The sequence below is a fragment of the Lethenteron reissneri genome, chromosome 13, assembly GCF_015708825.2.
Source record: "Lethenteron reissneri isolate LAM-NWPU_2019-01 chromosome 13, ASM1570882v1, whole genome shotgun sequence".
NCBI lineage: Eukaryota > Metazoa > Chordata > Hyperoartia > Petromyzontiformes > Petromyzontidae > Lethenteron > Lethenteron reissneri.
In genome coordinates this window covers 12,472,198-12,490,851 of record NC_083791.1, presented here as the reverse complement: position 1 = coordinate 12,490,851, position 18,654 = coordinate 12,472,198, and the positions used below count along the sequence as shown (strand labels likewise).

General features: G+C 54.8%; 2 protein-coding genes across 2 annotated transcripts in view; one reads left to right on the top strand and one right to left on the bottom strand.

Moving 5' to 3' along the window:
• Nucleotides 1-4,368, bottom strand: part of LOC133341953 (pseudouridylate synthase RPUSD4, mitochondrial-like) — a 17,736-nt gene extending 13,368 nt beyond the window's left edge. Inside the window, 2 exon segments of the mRNA XM_061550794.1 lie at nt 1,973-2,001; nt 4,289-4,368. Of these exon segments, the coding sequence (XP_061406778.1) occupies nt 1,973-2,001; nt 4,289-4,368 (109 nt within the window).
• A 6,711-nt stretch (nt 4,369-11,079) lies between these two features.
• LOC133342140 (pseudouridylate synthase RPUSD4, mitochondrial-like) lies at nt 11,080-18,045 on the top strand. The gene is made up of 6 exons (XM_061551107.1): nt 11,080-11,354; nt 12,928-13,181; nt 13,651-13,776; nt 15,430-15,883; nt 16,171-16,417; nt 16,713-18,045. Exons 1-6 carry the CDS (start codon nt 11,285-11,287, stop codon nt 16,915-16,917), a joined length of 1,356 nt encoding a protein of 451 aa, XP_061407091.1. The 5' UTR covers nt 11,080-11,284; the 3' UTR covers nt 16,918-18,045.
• Nucleotides 18,046-18,654: the final 609 nt, after the last annotated feature.

Genomic DNA, 18,654 nt, shown 5'->3' with positions numbered 1-18,654 from the left:
CAACAACAAACACATTCACATTCTACACGCATCAGCTCGTTAACTCAGCATTACGCAACCCTATCCACGTGTTCACACAACGCACTATTAATTAACACATAAACCCAAACGTCTTAACAGGTAAGGTCATAAACCTTTTAATAATAAAACCGAATAAGTAATTAACACACAACCGCCTAACTCGTTAATGCACGCACCCACTAACTCATAAAATCGATAACTCAATAACCCATCATAAAAGCGAGGCACGGGACGGCACTGGTCTCCGACTCGCTGCTCCGAATCGCCTGGGGCACGGGGAGAGAGAGAGACCCCATCCAGAGGCAGAGAGAGAGAGAGAGACCCCATCCAGAGGCAGAGAGAGAGACCCCATCCAGAGGCAGAGAGAGATAGAGACCCCATCTAGAGGCAGAGAGAGAGACCCCATCCAGAGGCAGAGAGAGATAGAGACCCCATCCAGAGGCAGAGAGAGAGAGACCCCATCCAGAGGCAGAGAGAGAGAGACCCCATCCAGAGGCAGAGAGAGAGAGACCCCATCCAGAGGCAGAGAGAGAGAGACCTCATCCAGAGGCAGAGAGAGAGAGACCCCATCCAGAGGCAGAGAGAGAGAGACCCCATCCAGAGGCAGAGAGAGAGAGACCCCATCCAGAGGCAGAGAGAGAGAGACCCCATCCAGAGGCAGAGAGAGAGAGACCTCATCCAGAGGCAGAGAGAGAGAGAGACCCCATCCAGAGGCAGAGAGAGAGAGAGACCCCATCCAGAGGCAGAGAGAGAGAGACCCCATCCAGAGGCAGAGAGAGAGAGAGACCCCATCCAGAGGCAGAGAGAAAGAGACCCCATCCAGAGGCAGAGAGAGAGAGACCCCATCCAGAGGCAGAGAGAGAGACCCCATCCAGAAGCAGAAAGAGAGAGACCCCATCCAGAGGCAGAGAGATAGACCCCATCCAGAGGCAGAGAGACCCCATCCAGAAGCAGAAAGAAAGAGACCCCATCCAGAGGCAGAGAGACCCCATCCAGAGGCAGAGAGACCCCATCCAGAAGCAGAGAGAGACCCCATCCAGAAGCAGAGAGAGACCCCATCCAGAGGCAGAGAGATGGAGACCCCATCCAGAGGCAGAGAGAGAGAGACCCCATCCAGAGGCAGAGAGACCCCATCCAGAGGCAGAGAGACCCCATCCAGAGGCAGAGAGAGAGAGACCCCATCCAGAGGCAGAGGCAGAGAGACCCCATCCAGAGGCAGAGGCAGAGAGACCCCATCCAGAGGCAGAGGCAGAGAGACCCCATCCAGAGGCAGAGGCAGAGAGACCCCATCCAGAGGCAGAGGCAGAGAGACCCCATCCAGAGGCAGAGGCAGAGAGACCCCATCCAGAGGCAGAGGAGCTAGTTGCTCAGGGGCCCAGGAAACTCGATGGGGGCGCTGATTCAGGGGATAAAATTGGGGTCACTGAATATTACTTTTTCCATTTGTTTGCTCTTTTTCTCTCTCACTCTGTGTGAATCCAACCGATTAATGAATGTTAAAAACACTATTGAAGGCAGATCGGTGCTTTTTTTTAATTAACTTCGGCTGTAATGAAGCGTTAATGAGTTCACCCACACTGCGAGCTCGTGACGGTACCCAACGAGCTCAGCATGAATCCCATTCTCCACTGACACACCCGAGCCGAGCCAGCGCTGGGCCTGCACGGTACGGGTGGTTTTCTACTGACACACCCCGAGCCAGCGCGGGGCCTGCACGGTACGGGTGGTTTTGCACGAGCCATTTGGCGAAGTCTGAATGTGACTCAGGGGCCAAGCAGAGCCAGAGTTGGGGTTAATGATGCGTTCATTGCGTGCAACGTCAGCGAGTACGCTGTGAGGACGCAACATCATTACCACGTCTTCTAAACACGACTCGACTCATTCAATGCACTAAACGTTAGCGACACGGCTCGGGTTCTGATTCAGGGGAATCAGAACCCAAGCCGAGCACACTGGGACTCGGGGGACACGGGGACAGGACTACATGGGGGACACGGGGGCTCAGGGGACACGGGGACAGGACTACATGGGGGACACGGGGGCTCAGGAGACACGGGGACAGGACTACATGGGGGACACGGGGACACTGAAAAATATAAACTGAGATACGTGAACATAGAGACACGTGGACATGGGGATACGCAGACACTGAGACAAATTCGATTGTATCATGAGAGAACACGGAGACAGAAACTGAGACAAAAACATGGAGACACGGAGATGTGGAATGGAGACACTGAGACACGTGACCACAGAAACACGGACACTGAGACAGAGATACAGGGACACAGACACAGGGACACTGAGACGCAGAGACACAGGGACACTGAGACACAGCGACACTGAGACACAGCGACACTGAAACACAGGGACACATAAACACAGCGACACTGAGACACAGGGACACTGAGACACGGACACAGAGACACAGAGACACAGGGACACGTAAACACAGCGACACTGAGACAGGGACACGTGGTCGCGGTGGTGCTAATGGGAACGGACAGCTCGTTGGGCCGTGCAGTAATGCGACATTTCCCGCAAGCCTGGGGGGTTTGGTGGACCGAGCCCACGTCGCGGGAAGTCGTGGTGGGGGGTAAACCCATTATCTAGCCAAGTTAGAGCAGTTGAGACAGACTACCCCAATGATTATGCGGCTGAGCACTGTGGACACAGAGTTGGTAGACCACGCCGTGACGTTGTCTACCAAAACTCGAGGAGATGGCAGCACAGCAAGTAAGTCGAGTTGTTGAGCTCTCGGTCCGTGGACATGCCGAGTCAAATGCGATCCCCTCGGACGTTGTGGGGTTGTCTCCGCGTTCTCCAGTGGCCACCCACTGCACTCCCTCGACAAGCGCCGTGGTAGCAAGGGTTGGTGGATCACGTCGTAGAGATTTGTGAGACTCCCAAACCTCGCTCGGCTAAGAGGAAGCGACCAGAAGGTGGCAGAGCAGCAAGTCGGTTCACGAACCCGGCTTCAGTGCCGACCTGGGGCGTGGTGTCCCCCGGGGCTCCCTGGACCCCCCCCCCCCCCCCCCGATATGAAAGAGGAATTAGCCAAACATCCCATTGGCAGGACCTGAAAACGAATCTTGAGACTCAGGCTTTCGTGTATAAAGAAATAACTTGATAATCGTGATATTGGATTGTCAGACATGACAAGCGGTCAGACTTGCAGATGACCACTTGAAATTAGCGGTCTTTCATGAGCGCCACTCTTCAGTTCCTTATCATCGGTGGGGGTAGGAGGGGGTGGCGAAGAGAGGGGGGTGGGGGTGGCGAGTGGGGGGCTCTCTGTTTGCGACGGCACAATTAAGAGTTGGCACGAGGGGGGTAAGGGAGGTGGTGTGGCGTTAGCCCCCCAGTTAATTTTGTTTGAACGGCTTCCACCCCGCGCGCTTAAAGTGAGTGGTCGGGAGGTGGCCCCTGATTCCAACTCATTAGGGAGTGAACCGTGAACAACTCATTAGGGAGCGAAGTGCGCGCAGGCGGAAAACTAACGAGGGTTGGGGACCTTTCTGCCTTCGTTTCTCACCAAGGGTTCCCCAGTCGCTCATAGGCTGCAGTCGATGGGACGTGGATTGTATCCAGAGCCCACAGCGAGAGGTATTCTGGACGTGTTGTTTCGGGTGCGGAAAATAATTGTCCGAAAATACCTATCTGGAGCGCTGTGTAGCAGAGACCCTTTCAGCAGCAGTGGCTGCGCCTTCACCATATACATTGTTTACTCATTTACGTCGAGAATTATTGACCATTAGGCCTGCCGCCGTGCGGTTTGTACGTCCGTGCGCCTGCTAGTCAGTCCACGTATGACTAAAACTCTACTTGGAGTCGGTTATGGGTTCCTGAATTTCTGAATCGGCAATCGATTCTGGAAACCGTTTACGGGTTTTAACCGGTTTATTGTAACCACTACGCGCCGTCCTCTTCACCGGAGACATTAAAGATCGCGCGCCGTCATTCAAATCCCACGAGGCTGCGTGCGAACCGGCGCCACGGTTCAAATGTGGAAAACTGTGAAAGAAATTAATTCGCGAATTACTTAATTTGGTCATATCCACGGAGTGTTTTCCCCCTACCACCCTGGCAGGCTGTCAAAGCCGTCCCTCGGGTAGGGAAAATCGGGGCGACTGCCCCGAGCCCCGCACTTTGGGGGATCCCGCGCTTCGACGGTGTCAGGCGTAACAGCGTCCGCTTCGTTTGAAGGCATCAGCGAGTTTGAAGGCGTCAGCGAGGCCACGCGGAGGGGTTTGGCCGGGGCCCGCACCGCCCCTGTGGACGGCCCTGCGGGACTGTGCCCGTCTGTGAGGCATCGTCCTCTGTGCGAGTCCTGCCGCGATCGTTCATGGCGCGAACGATCGCTTAAAGAAATGATGCTGCACTCTTCTGAAAAGGAAATCAGCAAAATATCGACCGCCGTGTCCCAGGTGTGGTATTCTGGCCGCGGTAACATCTCTCTCTCTCTCTCCCCCACACTGCCACCGTGCAGGAGGAGTGTCCAGCCTCACGACCCCGTAGCAACTGTCCAGCCGCTACCTTGATGTGTGCAACGGAATCGCGCTAACCACTGCGCCACCGCTCCCTAAACAGACCACAGTTTTGACCCATCGTGCGGCGAGGCCCCCCCACCCAGGCCCCTCCCCCCCGCCCACTGATCCCTCCCCCAACTCATACATATTGAATGATTTGAATCTCAGAGCTGTCAAAATTGTACGCGATGTAATTTCTCTCGATTTCTCACAATTTCTGCCGTCCTTATCTCCCTCCGCGCACCTTCACTGCCGCTGTTCAACGTCTACCTGCAGCGGGGAAGGGGGGGGGGATTAAAGTGGGAGGGGGGGTGGATCGAGGCTAACCCCGGGGCCGCCCCTCCCCTACAGGGATCCGAAACCGATCCCAACAATGGGGAGGGGATGTTTTTGAGGTTCAATCTCGAGCGGTGTCATTTAGGGCATCATTGGCGAGCGATCCTGTGACCAGGGCTCCCGGAAGGCCCCCGATCTCAGAATCTAAGCAGGGTCGAGCTTGTCATTGTGTCGGGACGGGCGACAGCCGTGCGTAATAGGTGATATAGGCTACTGCGGGGCCACGATGGCAAGTCGCGGTCTGTGCAGCAAAAGTCATTTGTTGTACTGTCTCTTCTACGCCCCTTCCCGACCTTTACCAAAATCCGCACTAACCGGCGTGGGGAGGCCCTCATCCAGCGGTGAATTGAGATTCGAGCTGTATGTGATGAAGATGATCGGCAGTAGATGAAGAAATGTATCTGTCATTCGTAATTCAACCTTTCCACGTTATGGTTGGTCTCGGCGGAGCTGCTTGGGGATAGGTGCCGAGCTGACAAGGGAGATTGATGCACTGGCCTATTCATTCATCTATTCATATATCTATTGAATCATTAACACACTTACCCAGTCATGCACCCATTCGCTCGCTCGCTCGCTCACTCACTCACCCAGTCAACCAACTCCATTAGCCAGCCAACAATTCACGCACTTATTCGAGCATCCACTCATTTATTCACAGAACGATTCCTTCACTCACACAATCGCCAATTCACTCGCTGACCCAATAGTCACTCATTCACTCGACCACACGCCCACTCAATCACCAACTCAATCACCAACTCGCTCGCACGCTCAGTTCCTCACACATCCACTCGATCGCCCACTCATTATGTGCCCACCTACCCAGTCACTCATGCACTCGCTCATCCACGCGCTCAGCCACGCGCTCAGCCACCCACTCACACAATTAAAAAACATTAATCCAACCCAACAATTGATGGCGAGGGCGTGTGTGTGATGGGACGATGGTGGTGGCATAGTTGTGTGTGATGGGGTGGATGTGTATGGTGGAGGGAGGGAGGTTAACGGGTGGAGGGAGGGAGGTTAACGGGTGGAGGGAGGGGGGTTCAACGGGTGGGGGGCGGGGGGTTAACGGGTGGGGGGTTAACGGGTGGAGGGAGGGGGGTTAACGGGTGGAGGGCAGTGCAGTAGAATAACACCCGGAGGGGCGATTATAAAGATGATGATGATGGCGGTGGTTGTGATGGTGGTAATGATGATGGTGGTGATAATGGCCCCACGATCCTGGCGCCTGGTCCAGTCGCTTCTGGACGCAGCGGGAGAGGAAGCCACCGGACACCACGACGCGAACCACAACTCAATTAACGGGGGGGGGGGGGGGGGGTTGTGCAATGGTGGTCCGGACGAAGTCCGACGTTTCAGCCCATTCCCTGAAGAGAAAACAACCCGCAATGCGCAATGCCAGAGAAGGATTTGAATTTGAATTGGATTTGTATTGTACCACCAAAATACAGTAAATGTATACCGTCTACATACCGTACATATACTGTAGAGAGTTCAATCTGCTTGAATGTTGCTCTGCTGAGCGATTTGCGGCTTTGTTTCTGCTCTGTGTAGGCGCCGAGAGAACGCTCCGCGTGTATCTCGCGGGCTTCATTCCCATGCCGTCTGCTCGACCCCAGCTCGCCACGTCAATTCCACATTCCCTGCCCTCCGTCATCGCCCGGCGTTCCTCTCTCGCTTGTTACGGCTTCTTACCGACCCACATCTCGCCCGCCCGCCGCTGCCTCGCAACATTTAGAAGTCATTAGAATCACTTCTTTTATTTTGACAATAACCACAAACTTAGCTGAGCCGGAAAGATAAGCCCTGTCATACTTGAGTAATTATAGTGGAGCAGTGGTCCCGTGGTTCGCTCGCTGTAGGATAACCATAGATGGCACAGTTCGGATGGGCTACAGTGGGGAAAGTGGCGAGCCGAGTCCCACCCGAGTTTGACGTTTCAATAATGGACACGTTCCACTGTCACTGCCCGTCCAGCGTTCGTCCGTCACCCCTTGGATCAATTAGATTGCTCATTTTATAATTCTACGAAAATAAATCCGTGGCCATCAACCAATCGCAGCGAGTGACCGCACACTGCCTACACCAAGACGGGCAGTACCTGTACCATGTACACCGTGTCTCCGCCTCCGTCGCTTGTGCCGAGACGATGGAGATTTGCAAAACAAAGCCAAATGAATGGAGATGTCCCTCGCGACACGCAGATATAATGAAAAGGTAGCAAACACGTGACCGGTCAGCCCGGGGTGGTCGCTCCTATTCAGTTTCAGTATATTTGGTATAGACCTGTGAGCCATTCGGCTCTTGAATCGGGTGCAACCGCAACAAAACAAAAACATGAACAAGAAAACATCTTAAAGTGACTATGCGCAAACAGAAAAATCCAGGAAAAACCTGCAAAGAGATTCGCCGTCCCCTTGAGTCGGCTCTGCTGATGCCACGCGCGCCATCTTCACGTCACCCAGCACGCGGATCCAAAAGCGCAGAGCATCGCCTGTGACGTCGCACAGGGTCACACGCACCTCCACCAATCAGGGGCTCGCTGCGCCGCGTGCACGCGCCGCGGCCTCCACTGCACTGGGGGACACGGACAGACGCCTCGGCGACGGACTGTCAGCTCGTCGTGTCCACGCCATTATTATTTACATGGCCAGTGAGAGTGAGTTACTCAATAATCACACTCATTTCCAGTGGTTATCGCATCATTCACTGTTTATTGGCACCACAGAGAAACTGAAACCCCTAAAGGCACGACAACTCCACGTGGTCACCGACGAGGGACGCCCGCGGGACACTCGCCACTCGACCGCCTCCAACTCCCCGTGGCGCTGCACCAGCGCCCCCCCGTGGCCACGGCTGGGTGCTGGGTGTCCCTGAAGTGGCGTGAGGCTCGTGCTGGGTGTCCCTGATGTGGCGTGAGGCACGTGCTGGGTGTCCCTGATGTGGCGTGAGGCACGTGCTGGGTGTCCCTGATGTGGCGTGAGGCACGTGCTGGGTGTCCCTGATGTGGCGTGAGGCACGTGCTGGGTGTCCCTGATGTGGCGTGAGGCACGTGCTGGGTGTCCCTGATGTGGCGTGAGGCTCGTGCTGGGTGTCCCTGAAGTGGCGTGAGGCACGTGCTGGGTGTCCCTGATGTGGCGTGAGGCACGTGCTGGGTGTCCCTGATGTGGCGTGAGGCACGTGCTGGGTGTCCCTGATGTGGCGTGAGGCACGTGCTGGGTGTCCCTGATGTGGCGTGAGGCACGTGCTGGGTGTCACTGATGTGGCGTGAGGCACGTGCTGGGTGTCACTGATGTGGCGTGAGGCACGTGCTGGGTGTCACTGATGTGGCGTGAGGCTCGTGCTGGGTGTCACTGATGTGGCGTGAGGCACGTGCTGGGTGTCCCTGATGTGGCGTGAGGCACGTGCTGGGTGTCCCTGAAGTGGCGTGAGGCACGTGCTGGGTGTCCCTGATGTGGCGTGAGGCTCGTGCTGGGTGTCCCTGAAGTGGCGTGAGGCACGTGCTGGGTGTCCCTGATGTGGCGTGAGGCACGTGCTGGGTGTCCCTGATGTGGCGTGAGGCACGTGCTGGGTGTCCCTGATGTGGCGTGAGGCACGTGCTGGGTGTCCCTGATGTGGCGTGAGGCACGTGCTGGGTGTCACTGATGTGGCGTGAGGCACGTGCTGGGTGTCACTGATGTGGCGTGAGGCACGTGCTGGGTGTCACTGATGTGGCGTGAGGCTCGTGCTGGGTGTCACTGATGTGGCGTGAGGCACGTGCTGGGTGTCACTGAAGTGGCGTGAGGCACGTGCTGGGTGTCACTGATGTGGCGTGAGGCACGTGCTGGGTGTCACTGATGTGGCGTGAGGCTCGTGCTGGGTGTCACTGATGTGGCGTGAGGCTCGTGCTGGGTGTCCCTGAAGTGGCGTGAGGCACGTGCTGGGTGTCACTGATGTGGCGTGAGGCACGTGCTGGGTGTCACTGATGTGGCGTGAGGCTCGTGCTGGGTGTCACTGATGTGGCGTGAGGCACGTGCTGGGTGTCCCTGATGTGGCGTGAGGCTCGTGCTGGGTGTCACTGATGTGGCGTGAGGCTCGTGCTGGGTGTCCCTGATGTGGCGTGAGGCACGTGCTGGGTGTCACTGATGTGGCGTGAGGCACGTGCTGGGTGTCCCTGATGTGGCGTGAGGCTCGTGCTGGGTGTCCCTGATGTGGCGTGAGGCTCGTGCTGGGTGTCCCTGATGTGGCGTGAGGCACGTGCTGGGTGTCCCTGATGTGGCGTGAGGCACGTGCTGGGTGTCCCTGAAGTGGCGTGAGGCACGTGCTGGGTGTCCCTGATGTGGCGTGAGGCACGTGCTGGGTGTCCCTGATGTGGCGTGAGGCTCGTGCTGGGTGTCACTGATGTGGCGTGAGGCTCGTGCTGGGTGTCCCTGATGTGGCGTGAGGCACGTGCTGGGTGTCACTGATGTGGCGTGAGGCTCGTGCTGGGTGTCCCTGATGTGGCGTGAGGCTCGTGCTGGGTGTCACTGATGTGGCGTGAGGCTCGTGCTGGGTGTCACTGATGTGGCGTGAGGCACGTGCTGGGTGTCCCTGATGTGGCGTGAGGCACGTGCTGGGTGTCACTGATGTGGCGTGAGGCTCGTGCTGGGTGTCACTGAAGTGGCGTGAGGCACGTGCTGGGTGTCCCTGATGTGGCGTAAGGCACGTGCTGGGTGTCCCTGAAGTGGCGTGAGGCACGTGCTGGGTGTCCCTGAAGTGGCGTAAGGCACGTGCTGGGTGTCCCTGATGTGGCGTAAGGCACGTGCTGGGTGTCCCTGAAGTGGCGTGAGGCACGTGCTGGGTGTCACTGATGTGGCGTGAGGCACGTGCTGGGTGTCCCTGATGTGGCGTGAGGCTCGTGCTGGGTGTCACTGATGTGGCGTGAGGCACGTGCTGGGTGTCACTGATGTGGCGTAAGGCACGTGCTGGGTGTCACTGATGTGGCGTGAGGCACGTGCTGGGTGTCCCTGAAGTGGCGTGAGGCACGTGCTGGGTGTCCCTGATGTGGCGTGAGGCACGTGCTGGGTGTCACTGATGTGGCGTGAGGCACGTGCTGGGTGTCACTGATGTGGCGTAAGGCACGTGCTGGGTGTCACTGATGTGGCGTGAGGCACGTGCTGGGTGTCACTGATGTGGCGTAAGGCACGTGCTGGGTGTCACTGATGTGGCGTAAGGCACGTGCTGGGTGTCACTGATGTGGCGTAAGGCACGTGCTGGGTGTCACTGATGTGGCGTAAGGCACGTGCTGGGTGTCACTGATGTGGCGTAAGGCACGTGCTGGGTGTCACTGATGTGGCGTGAGGCTCGTGCTGGGTGTCCCTGATGTGGCGTGAGGCTCGTGCTGGGTGTCACTGATGTGGCGTGAGGCACGTGCTGGGTGTCACTGATGTGGCGTGAGGCTCGTGCTGGGTGTCCCTGATGTGGCGTGAGGCACGTGCTGGGTGTCACTGATGTGGCGTGAGGCACGTGCTGGGTGTCCCTGATGTGGCGTGAGGCACGTGCTGGGTGTCACTGATGTGGCGTGAGGCACGTGCTGGGTGTCACTGATGTGGCGTGAGGCTCGTGCTGGGTGTCACTGATGTGGCGTGAGGCTCGTGCTGGGTGTCCCTGATGTGGCGTGAGGCTCGTGCTGGGTGTCACTGCCTTCGTGTGGTTGCTCAAGCACACAGACGCACCGCACCACGCCGAACAGGACACGCACCACATGTCGCCATCACTTCCTTCCTTCTGCCAGTCTCCGCAGCTGTCGCACGGTCGACAGCGACCTAGCAAGGTACCGCGCTTGCAGTCCCATCGAATGAGGTGAAATATTTTAATAAAAATCACCGAAATACTCAACAAGACATTTCCGTAGTCACCGGACCCGCGCGGGGTAGCGCCCCCTACCGGCCAGGGTCGCGTTCTCCCCGGCGCAGGTGGCCAGGAAAGGCCGAGGGCTGCACAGGCCGCGTCCGCGGGCCTCGTCTCCCACCCTCACCACGACCCCAACCCCCGCGTCTCCCTCCCTCGGCACGACCCCAACCCCCGCGTCTCCCTCGCTCGGCACGACCCCAACCCCCGCGTCTCCCTCGCTCGGCACGACCCCAACCCCCGCGTCTCCCTCGCTCGGCACGACCCCAACCCCCGCGTCTCCCTCCCTCGGCACGACCCCAACCCCCGCGTCTCCCTCCCTCACCACGACCCCAACCCCCGCGTCTCCCTCCCTCGGCACGACCCCAACCCCCGCGTCTCCCTCCCTCGGCACGACCCCAACCCCCGCGTCTCCCACCCTCACCACGACCCCAACCCCCGCGTCTCCCTCGCTCGGCACGACCCCAACCCCCGCGTCTCCCTCGCTCGGCACGACCCCAACCCCCGCGTCTCCCTCGCTCGGCATGGCTCTGCTCCGCCGGGCGGGCTGCTGGACCTGCGGCCTCGTGGCGAGCGGCGTGGGCCCGGGGTTCGGTGAGTGCCAAGGCCCCGCGCAGCGGCCGAGTCGAGGTCACCCATCGTGGTGGATGACGCCGCCTTCATTTGCAGCGGCACAACGGCAACAACACCCTCAACGCATTCACAAATGACGCCGCGGCTGTATCATGGCATAGACTGTACTGTGTGTATACAGTAATGGGCGACGTTTCGGGCGACGGCTCTGCGCGTGTTGTTTGGCTGGGTGTGATTCACGGTTTGCATATTCACACCGTGTCATTTGTAAGTTCTACACGTGTGTGCGTGCCTGTACACACACGCACGTGTCAGTGCATGTGATTGCTTCGTAGAAGCGGCACAAATCTTGCAAAACGAGATGTTGCATCTCACGGGAGGTTTTCCAGGTGAATTTATTTCAATACAAAAAATGGGGCCCTTCAGAAGTGATGGAGGTGTTCGTCCTAATCTTGTGTTGTCTCAACTACGCCAGAAACCCTGTACGGGAAACGCATAAACAGTCATGCACAAGGTCTTGTGTGTGTGTCGTATAACTCTCATACTGGAAGGAACCACCTGGTTCCACCAGCCCACAGGGGAGTATTGTGTCCGTCCGTCGTGAATCCAAAAATGGGAGGGTGGGGCTGGGTGGGAGGTGGGAGGGGTGGGGCTGGGTGGGGGAGGGGCTGGGTGGGGAGGGGCTGGGTGGGAAGGGGAGGGGTGGGGCTGGGTGGGGAGGGGCTGGTCACCCCGTGGTGCCCTTATAAAACTCAACGTTTAACCTACTCACGCCGGCTTGTGCCCGCCCTCACAGTCGGGCATATTTGCGGAATGCACCACGCCGCCGTTGACCCTGGCCATTGACCGAGCAACCCAACGTTCCTACACCAGCTCCCTCCGCAGGAATGTGTTACTTTTCCGGCATGCACTATTCTGTTCATCACTTACATGTTTCCGTACTGTGTTTATTCTGTGGTCTGCCACAGTTGCTATTTAAAAGTACGATGTTGGCCCTCAGTAAGTTCAAAGGTTATCCTCCACCCGTGATCAGGATCTCCAGCGTTTGGATCTCTGCACCCGTGCCTTTCGTGGGCTCTAAGGGTCAAGTTTTGCTGCCATTCACCTCATGCACGTGAACCAATCTCATCGCTCCATCTCCACCCTGTGGCTGTCATATTCGATAATAATGGTCTTTACCATTTATAAATGTAACTCAAGATGATAATTTGCTTCGTCCTGGAGAATATAAGTAGCAAAATGAACAGACAACACATGCCTCACACACCGGAACCTGTCACGTAAAAAAAATGTTTTTAACACATCCCATCAGTTCTAAATTTTAAGCTTTCGTGACTGCAAGGGTTCATACTCTTTGGTTCTTCGATAAAGTCACGTAGGTAAAACAATCAATAAAATAAAATAAATGAAAACAACTAAATTAAATCACGTTTCGGAGGCAACACAAGCTTCCTCCATCAGGTGTAAACATCCCATGAGGCTCGTGGCCTTCTGGATGCACACACACACATATATATGGAGGAACAGGGACACGAAGGAGGCATTTTATCTGCTTGTTTGTTTAAATGTGATGTCTCCTTTCACCCTCCATCAGCATGCCCAGTGAGGAGGGCTGCTCCTGCCCTGGGCCCGTGGGCCCCGTTCGCGTCGCAAGCGGCGACCTCCCGCTACAGGACACGCCAGGCCCCGCAGGCCCAGGATTCGGCAGGGGCAGCGGGCGGCACGCGACAACGCGCAGAGGGGGGAGGTGGAGAGGGGAGGCTCACGGCAGCGGAACTCCTGGAGAAGATGAGGTCTCGGGGAGATGCAAAGCCAGCTCGTGGCAGCCGGAGTCGCACCAAGCATCAGGTTTCCATTTCACTGTTTGTGTCTTTCTATGATAGATTAGCTAAAGGGTTATAATTAAAGAGGAATGAATAACCGGCTGCAAAACAACCGTCCATCACAATGTTTTCGTCGATAAATTGACTTAATGAACTATTGGATAGACACTAATATGACTTGTACAGTCATTATCACCCTCGATCAATCCGTTGTTGAATGAAGGCCTCCCAAAGCACCACCCTTTTATGTAGCAATTCATCTGGCACCTGCACACGAGCTGATTGCATCACTGTGGTCCGTGGGCCCAGTGCAGTTGCACTGCCTGCATACTCGAGCTACACCACTGTCCTCCCAACTGCAACTCTAACAACAGCAGATTGTTGGTAGATCACTAACAAGAAGACTACCCGACAGCCTCGCCTTGAGCGGATGCACATCATGTCAATGTGTGCTTTCCCTGCTATTTCCTCCCACCCTCCTCATTGCTGAGCAGGCTGCAGACCCCGATGACCCCGTGAAGAGGCAGGCGCAGCACTTGAAGAAGCAGACGACCTTACTGCAGCACGTACATCCCACGGTGCTGGCAAAAGCACTGCTCAAGAATGTGATCCACCAGCAGGTGGGTGAGGGTGGATGGCATCTGCTTCTTCACCACCTCTTTCATCATTGTCGTAATTTTTTATATTTTTGCTGTGCTTCGTGTGTCATTACATCTCAATACATACGCTATTTTTTTACATTTTAACCAAAAAACCACTGATCTATAAACACAATAACAAACCAAATCTACTGTACAAATAAACATACACTCGCTCACCGGTGGTCTGTCACCTCCTTATCACTCTGCTGTTGCTCCTACCATAGTTACTGTTTCCATCAACTTCCTTCGTTGGTTCCTTCACCCAGATTGAGACTCTCTACCAGACAGACTGTTTCTCTCATAGACGCCGTTCAGCCACCATACTGAACGACAAAACACTTCTCTTTCTGCTTCTTTCCTCGCACTGCACCACATCGGAATTCCCTTCCATCGTCTCTCTCCCAAGTTCTTACAGCCTTGCTCATTTCAAGAAACCTGTTAATTATCCATCAATTACACATTCTGTTCGTTGCTTGCCACTTTATGTTTTGGGCCTTTGAGCCTTTGAGCCTGTATTCAACACAAGCTGAAATGCCCAAAATAAGTATGAATTATTAATCTGTGTATTCATATAATGCACACGGCTAATTGTTCATAGCTAATTTTAAAACTGCAACTAATTAGTCTGATCTGTAATTGATCCAAGCTTGTCGATGCAGTGATGGTCTGGCAGACCGTCCTTTTAACCTCGGTACCATTTAGCAAAGGCACACTCGACAGTTGTGATGTTGATGCAGGGCACCTGAAGGACTTTGCTGTCTGTTCGTGAACCTGAGAGTGCTCTCAGAGATGTGCAGCTGCGACAAGTAGATACATAGGATGGTCTGAGGTGTGTTGGTTAGTATTTTGGCCAGAGTGCTCCACCATTAGATGTGTGTCGGGGGCGTGTTGGCTAGGGGCCAGAGTGCACCGTGACTAGAGAACACGGTTTAGCACTTAAGTTACTTGCCCGTGGTCTGTTGATATAGCCGAGAAGTTGAAATGGGCATAAATTATTTAATGGTCATTAATTATTTTCGGGTTTTTCTGTTATATTTCACCATTGTGCATTTCAGGATTGTACAATTTACTTCCGAGACCAGTTGCTATCCCAGTGCTCAGGTCTATAACATATTTGAACTAATTATTTATTTGCTAATTTGCGAATGTTCTTGGCTTTATTTTACGTGTAGTTACACCATCAAATGTTATAATTACTGGGTTGCATTACTTTTATGTAGTGATGCATTTGTAACATCAGTCATGATGATTTCACTGCAGGATGAAGGACTCCCAAATTTTCCTCAAATCTAATGATCTGCCTAGCACCTGCACATGACCTAGTTTCATTGCTCCATCTCCTTGGTGAACGTGCTCTCATATCCATTCCCATTCCTTGGTCGCCATTGTCTTTATTCTTCGGCCATCATTCTTCCCAGCAACGTGTCCTGCCCATACCCTGATTGTTGTGCCACGTTCTCTGCTTTGTTATCATTCTGTTCCTAATAATCTTTCATTGTTGTGTCTATATTCCCCTCTGCAAGTGAATGAAAATGCAATGATGCAATTATTTGTTTTCAAATCTGTTCATTGAATCGCCGTTGACCGGCCGGTTACCTTTAACGATGAACCTCTCACGCCGCCACCCCTCAGCGGGAGCTGATCGTTGTCAACAAACCGTACGGCATCCCCGTGCACGGAGGTCCCGGGGTGGGCGGCAACAACGTGGCGGCCGTGCTGCCCGTGCTGGAGCAGCTGTTAGATGGTCACCCCTCTCGCCACCGTCACCACCGCAAAAACACCACGGCCGGCGACGACGCCACCGCATCAAAACTCTACCTGTGCCACCGGCTGGACCGCGACACGACGGGAGCGCTGGTGTTGGCCCGGAACGCCGAGGCAGCCGACGCCGTGGCCTCGCTGCTCAGGGAGCGGCGCGCCGAGCGCACCTACTGGGCCGTAACGGTGGGGGTGCCGCAGCCCGCCCGGGGCGTCGTAGACCTTCCCGTGGGCGAGCGCAAGCACGAGGGGCCCGACGGAGTCACCTACCGCATGGCCGTCATGCCGAGGTTCCACTACGTCGACGCCAGCAATGCCCTCGTGAGAAGTGAGTACTCGTCTTCTCTCTTTTTGTCATTCGTCACATAGAGATACGGGTGGGGAACGTTCGGAAACTAGTCATATTATGTAGGGCTGGCCCCGCTGAGGTACAAAAAACCAGGACACATGTAAATATAAATTTAACACTACCAGAAGAAGGGATAACTACATGTAAATGCTTTGTGTTCAGTGGTATTTTATTACACAACTTACAGAAACCGGGGCATTTCATTTCTTGAGAAGATTTACAGATCTCGCCGCCTGTACCCATGTGTGTTTGTGTGCGTCTCTCAGGGCGACTGCCACGGGGAGCCCGGATGGCCGTGACGCAGTACCGCGTGTTGGCGGAGGGCGCGGGAGGCCGCAGTGCGCTGGTGGAGCTGAGACCTCTCACGGGACACAAGCACCAGCTACGCGTGCACCTGGCGCTCGGGCTCGGCACCCCGGCGCTCGGAGACCACAAGTACTCGCCAAGGCGCCAGGGCCAGGGACTCGTGCCGCAGCGGCTGTCGCCAGCACTTCTGCGCAAGCTCGGACTCGCGTGAGGATCACCTCTTGATTCACCACCACACAGATTCGATTCGCGGTCATCATTCAGGGGCTGCGAATTGACTCCAGAATCAAGTCGTTTGTTTTTATCGTGAAACCCTCCATCACCCAACATAGGCAAGCAAATTCAAGTGCCACTTGTCCAAGCGTTTAATATTCCGATTATCTTTTCAGCCCACCGGTAAGTTGATGAACAATTCGCGCAACCAAATGCAGCAATTGGATATCTTCTTACTGACCCCTTCCTCACCGCGCATCTCCCTCCGTCTCCTCTCCGCGTGTCGCAGAAGTGGGCAGGAGCGGCCGGCGGCAGGAGCCGCGCGCCGCGTGCCCCTGCACCTCCACGCGTGCCGCCTGGTGCTGCCGGGCCTGGGCCACGGCAGAGATCCCCTCGTGGTGCAGTGCCGCCCCCCGAAGCTCTTCATGCAGAGCCTCAAGAAGCTGGGCATCCAGCTCCCTGAGGTGGAGGAACAGGAGGAGACCTCCCAGTAGGGCAACCCCCCCACAGTGCCCTCAGCACAAGTGGAGATACTGATGTCGGCATGGGGTGGTGCATCCAGTTCCTAGCGCACCGTACAGAATGGTGGATGATCCAGCACCCACTGGTTCACTCTATTTTCACTCTTACTGCAGTCTCTCTGCTATTGCTACTAGCCTCGTCCTATTGTCGTATACTTCACTCAGTGCTTCCTCCACCCATGCTGAGGACTAAAAGGCTGAGAGTTTAGTTTTACACACACTGTGTTCACCACATAGCAGGTAATAATAACACACCAACCCGCTCACCCACACAGCAATTCACCCTCCCATAGGCTCTTTTCCCAAGTTCTTACAATCTTGCCCAGTTAAATAAACGTATTAAACCTTATCTATTATACCTTCAAATTGTGCTGTCAGTTGTGGGACGCGTGGAGTTTTCGACCTTTGGGCCTGCGCTCGGCCACCGTGACTAAAACATCGTACTGCCTGCATGGCCAAGGTGGTCGGGTGACTTGGGAGGCCAGGGTGTGGTATCGGTAGTAGGGTGCGGAATGTTACATTCTTCTCAGTTGACTGGTGTAATGAGGACGAGTCCTCCACAAGAGCCAGCCAACAGCTAAACATACAGTCATCATTAAATGGTTGCGGTGGCCGGATGGCTCAGAGGTCAGCACTGAGACAGCAAACCCAAGAACCTGGGTTCAAATCCACGATTTCAGCTGCCTGGAATGAAACCGATTTCTCAGGTGTAGCAAGTTGATATTATCAGCCCCATTAACCAATGATTTATACAGTCCCATTTGAAAAACATATTGGCTGAATTCCTATGGAAATTGTAAAATAAATCTGTCATGTAACAATCATTTCCCAGGAGCAGAGTTTGAGAAAAGGGTGCCTCCTCCTCGTGTGTGGGTACCGGGGTCTTAAAGGGATCTTGGAAGTATGCCGAGCAAATTTTTTTAGCCCATTCTCTTGAACTGGGTGATTCACTGCTCACTGAAAATTCCAAGCGGATACTCCGCCCCATGACATGCTGCCCATAGCACATTTGGAATTATATTGCGAAGAATAGACTTGTGCGTTCTGTTCATGGCGTCGTCGTGTTTACTATGCAAAAAATAAAACTTTATACTTGAAGCTCGTGAACGGCTGTGTTTGGAGTTGTTTGATGGGGTCTGTGGGAACTGAAGTTGATTCAGGTCCCTCCACGATTGGAAAAATACATTCATGTGGTGTGCAGAAGGCCCATTGCCCGAAACGTCACCTGATACTTTCCTTTTAAGGCCACACTGGTATTGACAAATGTGTTGAGTTTTCTTTTAGTTGGAGCGATGGCACCGCGTGTGGTGGCTATCAGTCGTCAGCCATAATCTATCCACTGCTGGATGGACATTATTCGTAGGCGTGTCGAGGCTCTGCAATGAAATTGCGTTTTCCACATCTGAATATTTGTATCTGTAAATGGATAAACTAAGTTGATCCCTCAACCTGACCCAAGGCCGACTGCAACCAGTCACATTTCTCCGGGAGGAATCCGATGGGCTTTGAAGCTCTTTCACAGATTTCCAGTGGGGGCGGGTTAGAACGTAACAACAACAACACTACAACAATAACAACAACACTACAACAATAACAACAACACTACAGACACAACAAACACACGCAAGGTAAACATCACGTAAAGATACTGTACTAGTAACGAATTGACATGCTCTGTTTACGTGACAAACCTTACCAATTGGCTGTATT